This window comes from Monopterus albus, unplaced genomic scaffold (assembly GCF_001952655.1).
Source record: "Monopterus albus unplaced genomic scaffold, M_albus_1.0 scaffold121.1, whole genome shotgun sequence".
NCBI lineage: Eukaryota > Metazoa > Chordata > Actinopteri > Synbranchiformes > Synbranchidae > Monopterus > Monopterus albus.
The window spans coordinates 1906556-1915428 of record NW_018128001.1 but is presented as its reverse complement, the minus strand read 5'-3'; the positions used below and the strand labels follow the sequence as shown (position 1 = coordinate 1915428).

At 44.8% G+C, this 8873-nt stretch overlaps 1 protein-coding gene across 1 annotated transcript in view; it reads left to right on the top strand.

The window, feature by feature from the left end:
* Positions 1–6925: 6925 nt before the first annotated feature.
* Positions 6926–8873, top strand: part of ddx27 (DEAD (Asp-Glu-Ala-Asp) box polypeptide 27) — a gene marked incomplete at its 3' end in the record, with an annotated part of 12496 nt that continues 10548 nt past the window's right edge. Inside the window, exon 1 of the mRNA XM_020612178.1 lies at positions 6926–7158. Within this exon, the coding sequence (XP_020467834.1) occupies positions 7075–7158 (84 nt within the window). The remainder of the gene's footprint in view (positions 7159–8873) is intronic.

The following is an 8873-nucleotide window of genomic DNA, read 5'->3' as shown; positions in this document are numbered from 1 at the left end:
TACTTTGCCGTCCACATGAATGCCACAAAATACAAATGAAATATAAAGTAGATAAATAAGTAACACAAAATCTAAGGCACTTTAAGCAGCAAATGCAGCAATATAATAAAAAATAATATATAAGAATATAACAGAGAATGTATGCTGTATGGGAGCAGCGCAGCAGTCATATGTAAATAATATGTCTGTCTTTTAAGCCGAGAGCTGCCGGAAAAAAATTCATTGTGCTATGCATAATGACAATAAAGAGTCTTGACTCTTGACTTGACTTTATTAGTTGGTCTTTGCACTGTGAAGGTTTGGTATGATGACAGAATAAATGTGTTTGATCATGTGTTTGTTCATCAGAGGAGCTGAACACAGTCTGTACAGGACATGACATGTAGGTCCCACAGGCTACAGACAGTATGTGAGAGTCCTGTTCTGCAACATCAACTGATTTAATTCCTGAAGTATTAAGTGACACAAAAGCCGTCGGTGAGCGGGACGTGAAGGTTCTTCCAGTGACATCTGTACAGAGGTGATGCAGACTAAATATCTGACAGACCAACGACAGCTGTGAATGTATTTAGGCAGTTCCATATCAAATCGAGCCCGTTCAGCTCAGATACAGCAGCAAACTGATCTGATGATGCCTTGTATGAGAAACATACCCAGATACATGTTCAGACCAAGTATGTGAATAACAGTATGGAGACTGACACATGGCAGCATGCTCTCACTTTCCTTGTCGTATAGAGGGACGTCATTAAACCTACAGCTGTTTGGACCCTGAGGAGAAGCTGAACAGTTTGGTTTGAAGACATTTTATTAAATCTCTGTGACGTCCTGTACAGACTGAAGGCTGGTGGAAAGCTCCTGAACTGTCCGTCTTAACTGTGGCTGTTTGTCACCACGCCCCTGCTCTCGTCCACTCACTAGGCGCAGTGCATATTGAATGAGCCTCTGCCACAGAGCTCAACATTACTAAAATAACCCCGAGTTGTGTCTTCCAGGCAGCCCTGGCCTGTGGTGTGTTTGAGTGGTGTGGACCCTGAACAGTGACTCACAGGTTTCCTCACTGTTTCCTGTGTTTTTTCCATCAGGATGTTTGCTGACTCAAAAAATAAGAAGCAACCTGACCAAGTTTTTGCTCTTACTTGCTCAAACTGACAACACAAAGACAAAAACTGTGCAGCGTTGTTCACAGGAAGCTGCAGCAGTGTGAACAGACAGCTCTGAGGGGTTTTGTCCCTGTAGTGGCTCCACATTCTCAGACTGTGTCATCCATATAAACTCTGCTCAACTTGAACTGCAGTAACCTCCTTTTCCCAAGAGCCCTCCTCACCATGTCTTTTCTTCCCAGCAGCCTCCTGACCATTTGTCTTTCTTTAAGCAAACTGAACTGATGCATCCCTGAGAGAAAAAAAGATAGGAAGAGGAGCTGATGGACCTACATAAGTTTAGAATCATCTGTAAACACGTTTATTCATCTGTTCACTTTACTGGCTTCTTCATGTAAATATCAAAGGCTGAACCTTCAGTTGTCTCAACCTTATTTCTGACATTTCAGCTACATGTCAACACTTAAATGTAGCTTCCACTGATAATGCCACTGTTGCGAGTCCTTACATCACCGACGGACACTTTAACTACTCAGTGTGGAAACTCACGGACTCCAGTGCTTTACGCCCCCTTTACACCCACACATCTGTTGCTTTCATCTCTTATTTTGAAACTCTGACTCCATTTGTTTTCAGGGATTACACTGACACTTTCAGTTTGTGTTTTTCAGGTAGCATTCATGTAAAACTCCTTAAAAAGTAAGCTAGTACTCCAGATCCAGATCCAGGTCCACACCAGGCAGTCTCCACACACCCACACACTTTAATCATCAGGTCTTTGAGCAGAAAGTCCTCACAAATACAGACACACAGGACCAAACACCCACAGTCTGTCATATGTGTATTTGATTACAGCTCAGTGACGACAGCCAATCACCACCCAGCTGCTGCTGCACCCACATCTGGATGACCGCTAACCACTAGCCTTTAATTAAAAAGCTTCAGTTCAAAGAATAGAAACAGATTTGAGTCCACACCCAACCTGACCTGTGACCTCGACTCGATCACAGCTCGCTCAGCACAGAGTCTGGATAGATTAGTTTCCTCATAAACTTAAAGGCAGTCATTTTATAAAAATACCTTTTCATTTCATCTTTAACATATAAATAAAGAAATACAACTGACAGTTAGGAGATACCAGGTTTTCAGCTGACAGTGTACGAGAGCCATGAAGCGCAGAAGTCAAGAAATACTGCTTGACACTTTTACTCCAGTACATCTAGCTGCAGTAACATTTGACAAGTAACAGAGTATTATATCCTATGTCAAATACTTTTACTGCAGTAAATGATCTGAGTACCTCTTCCCCAGCTGACATACAGTAATCAGATCAGCCATGAAGTATGTGAATGAGGAAATGCTTTAAAATAAAGTGAGTGAACCTCAGACAGGTCAGGATCTCGTTATCGCTGACGTCCCTCTATTCACAGCTCACCCTGCTACTGGTGATGGGAACCGAACTGACATCAGTCGCAAACACCACAGGACATCATGACAGCACTTCCAGCCTGTGTCTCTGTGCCCTCACTTTAGCCCCTAAACATGTTAGTGTCCGGGTTCGCTACCACTCACCTGTCCATGATGAGCCACTGTGTTTACCTGCCTGTGTCCGGCTGTCTCTCTCTCTCTCTCTCTCTCTGTCTGTCTGTTTTCAGTATCGGCTGAACTTTGCTCTGAATGTCTGGATGATGAGAGTGATGAAACTCACAGATCAACAAACTGAAGGAGGAGGAGCTCCGGTCTCTGCTCTGATGGTTTCTGGACTTCAGGTTCTGGCTCTGTTGGTTCTGAAGCTGCTGTGTTCTGCCGTCCTGTCCTTGTTCACACTGTCTGACTCTCGGTCTGTGGAGAGCTTTATCCCAATGGACTGACTCCTCCTCCACCCCCTCCCTCCTGTGGGACACAGTCTGACTCCTTGTTCTTCTATTTTTGGGGGGACCAATTCAGTGAGGGGAGTGCAGTGAAAGTAAAACATGTATAAATAAATGTAAATATTTTGAAGGCAAGATTGAGAAAATAAAATAAATGATTACAGTAAACAACAGAGAGATTGTTCTATGGAGAATAGTCTATAGTCTGTTGATAGCTGTGTACATTCCCCCCACCACTAACACCAGTGATTGGAGTGAGGCACTAAATGAACTCTACCAGGCCATCAGTGAACAACAGACAGTGCACCCAGACAAATTCCTCAACCAGAAGCTATGGATGACAGGTGAGGTTCACAGACTCCTGAGGGCTCAGAATACAGCCTTTAGGGCTGGCGACACCACAGGCCTAGCAACACCTAGAGCCAACCAGTCCCATGGAATCAGGGAGGCAAAACATCAATACAACTAGAAAATATCTGGACACTTCAGCAACACTAGAGATGCACAGAGTCTCTGGAGGGGCCTCCAAACCCTCACAGGCTATAAACCCCCACCTCTCTGCTGAACAGCCTCAATTACTTCTTTGGCTGCTTTGAAACACAAAACACACCAGCACAGAAGTCCACCCCTCCCCCAGGCAAACAGGCTGTCTGTCCACAGCCAGTGTGAAGAAGACCCTTTCCAGGATTAACCCACGCAAGGCAGCTGGACCAGATAACACACCTGGTCATGTTTTAAAGGACTGTGCCGAGGAGCTCAAGGATGTCCTCAAGAACATCTTTAACATCTCTCTGAGCCAAGCGGTTGTTCCCATGTACTTTAAGGCCGCCACAATACTTCCAATTCCAAAGAAGCCCCACCCAACAAGTTATAATGACTAATCGGCCTGTAACACTGACTTCAATTATAATGAAGTGCTTTGAGCGGCTGGTCATGCAGAACGTCAGGTCCATCCTTCCTCCCTCTCATGACCCATTTCAGTTTCCATACAGGTCAAACAGGTCCACAGAGGATGCTATTACTGCTGTTCTCCATTCAGTCCTCACCTACCTAGGTTCAAAGAACTCTTACGTGCGAATGCTGTTCCTAGACTTCAGTTCAGCATTCAACATAATCATTCCCCTGGAGCTTACACAAAAACTTGGACACTTGGGACTCAAAACCTCTCTCTGCAACTAGGTGCTGGACTTTCTAACAAGAAAGTCACTTTCGGCTTTTCCCGTTTAGGGGTCACCACAACAAATCGTCAAACTGACGACTCACATGTTGACGTTTGGCACGTGTTTTATGCCGGATGCCCTTCCTGATGCAACCTTGACTCGAACCCGGGCTACAGTGGCAAGAGCACTGCGCCTTAATCACTAGCCTACCAGGGATGGCTTGCTGGACTTTCTAACAGGGAGGCCACAAAATGTGCAGGTCGGCGGCAACATCTCCAAGACCATCACGCTGAGCACAGGGGCTCCGTAGGGGTGTGTGCTCAGCCCATTGCTCTTCACACTGCTGACCCACGACTGTGTACCAACCTACAGCTCCAACCACACTGTCAAGTTTGCAGATGGCACGACTGTAGTTGGCCTCATTACCAACAATGATGAGGTCGACTACAGGAGTGAGGTGTGCAAACTGGTCCAGTGGAAGTACAAGAGGTGGAAGTACAACTACCTCTAAAGCATCCACCACTGACCATCAATGGTGCTGTAGTGGAGAGAGTGAGCAGCAACAAGTTCCTGGGGGTGCACATCTTTGAGGACCTCTCCTGGACCAACAACACTGGCCAAGAAAGCTCAAAAAACTTTACTTCCTCTGCAAACTGAGGAGAGCCAGTGCCCCACTCCCCATCATCATCCTTCTACCTAGCATCATCACTGGCTGCATCACTGTGGTACAGAGGCTGTACTGCCTCCTGCAGAAGGACCCTGCAACGCATAGTGAAAACAGCCAGCAAGATCATCGGCGCCCCTCTGCCTTCCCTTAAGGACATAATAATCACCTTTATTGGCCAAGTATGTTACACACAAGGAATTTGTTTCCAGTACAGAACTGATGGCAGCCATCTGCAGCGCCTCAACCGATGGCCTCTAACCATCGGGGGCAACAAGGGGGTTCAGTATCTTGCCCAAGGACACTTCAACATGTGGACTGCCAGCACTGAGAATCGAACCTTCAGAAGTGTGAAATGCAGGACCACTAGACTGAAAAACTCTTTCTTTCCCTCTGCCATCAGACTTCGAAACAGCTGAGGAGTTTATTACCAGGAAATACGTGATGTACTGTCGACCTGTACTGTTTACATTCTCAGTTTCCACATGCATAATTGCACATTGACTGTTGACTGCTGCACATGCTGCTCCCATGCAGCATAATTCTCTTATTATATTTTTATATATTTTTATTATATTGTTGCATTTGCTGCTTAAAGTGCCTTAGATTTTGTGTTACTTATTTATCTACTTTATATTTCATCTGTATTGTGTGACATTCATGTGGACGGCAAAGTAAGATTTTCATTGCACAGGGAAACACGTTTCCTAACTGTGCATATGACAAATAAACACTTTGAACTTTGAAAGACAGACAGGCAGATTAGCAGCCTCAAGCGACTGGCTTGAGGGATGCAGGCACAAAGGTCATCGGTCAGTTCTGGTGACATCAGGGTTAAGCTGGAGGGAGATTCCACAGCGTGTGGAAGCAGAAATGACAGACAGAAATAGATCATGAGGAAAGAGCCCACATGAACCCATGGAGGAACAAGCAGAATGTAAGAGATCTGAGCTTACATAAACGTGTAACTGAAAATATATTTTAATTTATCATTACACTGAAATCAATGGAGCAATCCAGAGGCTGGGGAGTGGGCACCCCATATTCTCGTTACTGCACTAACTTTACCTACCTGAATTGACAGATAGCCCACTGCTTTACTACCAGAGTAACTTTTTATCATCTTACTAGGAGAAAATGTCTTGGATTGAAGGGACTGCTGCACAGGAGATGAAGCACTTTTTTGCCCCGAGTAGTGTCTGCAGGTCACCCCTTCAGGCTCCAGCAGTAACACAGGGTAGGCCTGTGAGGCAACGTGCAGGGTAAACAGAAGTTTAAACATGTTAACCAGCTCAGTGGTCTCCTCTGAACAGACCAACAGCAGTGTTCAGAGCCAAGACGGGACCCTCCATCCCTGTGGACATTAAAAACATTCAGTCAGGGTTTGATGAAAACTTGACACATCTTTGTCTCAGTTTCTGCATATTTTTATTTTATCTTTGAGATGTTCCCTACTCTTTCAATTTGTCTTTCGATTTCCTGTTCGAGGACCTCATCGGGTCACTCGACCATTTCCAGGAAATTCAAAGTTTTCCAGGAGGTTCAAGAGTTTAGGAGTCGACCAGAGTCCTCACATGTAGACTACAGTAACTCCATGTTCCAGCTGTTTGCTGTCAGGTGTTTTAGTTCAACACATAAAACTGAAACATCATCATGTTTTTCTATACTTGTGAGGTTCCTCATTCACATATTACATTCCAGGCCCCTGAACCCTAGAACCAGGTCTAACCCATCAAAGCCGATCAACATGTCCCCACAAAGACACCACACACAGATCTGATTTAAACTGATCACAGGTTAGTGATCTTAATATCTGGGTTATTGATTGGCGCTTTACACTGTCGGTTTAGTTGGTTCAGCGTGTACTTTTGTAATGTAGAGGTTACAAGGAGGAAAGAAATGAGCTGACTTCACCATTAAACAACGCATAAGTGAATGTCACAGTAGAAAATCTCACTGGCGATGCGTCACTAATCAATTAAAAGCAGCTAATTAAGTACCTCGAGGATACAGCGTTAGTCCAGAGAATTTAGGTTTTGTTTCGACTTGCCTGCTCCACCCTCCAGTTCGGTAGGGGGCGGTAATGCTCCAATACGTTGCTTTGTCAGACGACAATCAAATTTAAAAAAAGACGACGAAGAAGAACAAGACCCAGTTCCTGTTTCCGTCAACACACGTGTGTATGTAAGGAGAAAACCGTAGAGATCAGATTCCATTTAGATCCGGTCCAGAGTCCATCCACAATCCGGTGTTACGGTACCGTAGCGCAGTCCACCATGTTGGAACAGCTGGGTCTGATCGGGACGATACGGGACGAGGACCAGAGTCCAGAGGAACCCGACACCGAGTCCGACCAGGAGGTGAGTGTGTCTGGTGACTCTCCCACGAGAATCGAGCCATCCAGGCGGCGGGAGGTGAACCAGAGTTCGCCTGGAAAAAGGCAGATTCGCAGCCGTTTGATCCGGAAGGTTTTCAACTGTTTAATCAAACAGTTTAACCAATAAAGTTACAGAAGAGAATCATCAGTGCACACAGCTGCAGTTTATAACAAAATCCAGATAGCATTTAGCTTACAGGGAAATGTATTCTGTTTGATTTAATGTCTCGTGAAGATACGTTTTTACTGGAAATCTACTTTTATTAAGATAAAATTAAAAGTTACAAAAATGAACCTTTAAAATAAACAGAAACGTACATGTGATCATTTCTGGTGAACGACTTTGATTTGTGTCTGAAATGTTATGGGACTGCTGATAAAGCTTCAGTAAAGGACTAAAGAAACTGTAAACGTTGATTTACAGTTTCAGTCATAGTGTATTTCTGTGCTGACACTGAAGGCCTTCTTTTTGAAAGTGGAGGAGACCAAATAGAAACACATGACCATAGGTGAGAGTCGGAACATAGATCGACCAGTAAATCGAGAGCTTCGCCTTACAGCTCAGCTCCTTCTTCACTACAACAGACCGGTACATCGACCACATTACTGCAGAAGCTGCACCGATCTGCCTGTCAATCTCCTGTTCCATCCTTCCCTCACTCGTGAACAAGACCCCAAGATACTTAAACTCCCCCACTTGAGGCAGGAACTCTCCACCAACCTGAAGGGAACAAGCCACCCTTTTCTGACTGAGAACCATGGCCTCGGACTTGGAGGTGCTGATTCTCATCCCAGCCGCTTCACACTCAGATGTAAACCGCCCCAGTGCACGCTGGAGGTCCCTGCTTGATGCAGCCAACAGGACAACGTCATCTGCAAAAAGCAGAGACGAGATCCTGTGGTCCCCAAAACTGACTTCCTCCAGCCCCTGGGTGCACCTAGAAATTCTGTCCATAAAAATAATGAACAGAACCGGTGACAAAGGGCAGCCCTGCCGGAGAATTTTAAAGTAACAAAATATATAACTGGGGTGTGATGACACACTTGGCTCACAAGACGAGATGATGCATGATACTGACTTCACAAGACGATATTTTAACACAATTTTTATGAAATCTTCATTGACAAAATATATGACAAACAATTTTCTTCTACTGAAAGTCACAAAAGTGCAGGTGCATTTTGAAATGTTTTGACTACTCATGTTGTAACAACTGTCCCTTCAGTTCTAGTCTGTTTGCTCTTTTAACTTGTATATATTTTTTGTTTTTATTGCTGTGAACATCGGGGGCCACTGGGCTGAAGTTACATTCCTTGTACTTTTGATACACTTGGGGAGGCGACAGTGGTTCAGTGGGTAGAGCAGTCGTCTCCCAACCAGAAGGTTGAATGATCGAATCTCTGTGCCGGCAGTCCACATGTCGATGTGTGTTTGGGCAAGACACTGATGCTTTATGCTTAATTTCTAATTTACTTGTGTGAATTATCACATACAATAAAAGACAACATGCAGCGCTGTCAAAGGTTTGGCCACACACTCATCCGACCGGCTTGTCTCCTGTAGGATTTCACTAGTCTCTTCAGACCTCAGAACTGTGCATGAACTGTGCACAAGCTGTTAATTTCTGACTGAAGCTGCAGTTTCCCACAGAATTGCAGCGGTAGCTCAGGGGGCGAGGGCTGCCATGCTTAAAAAAA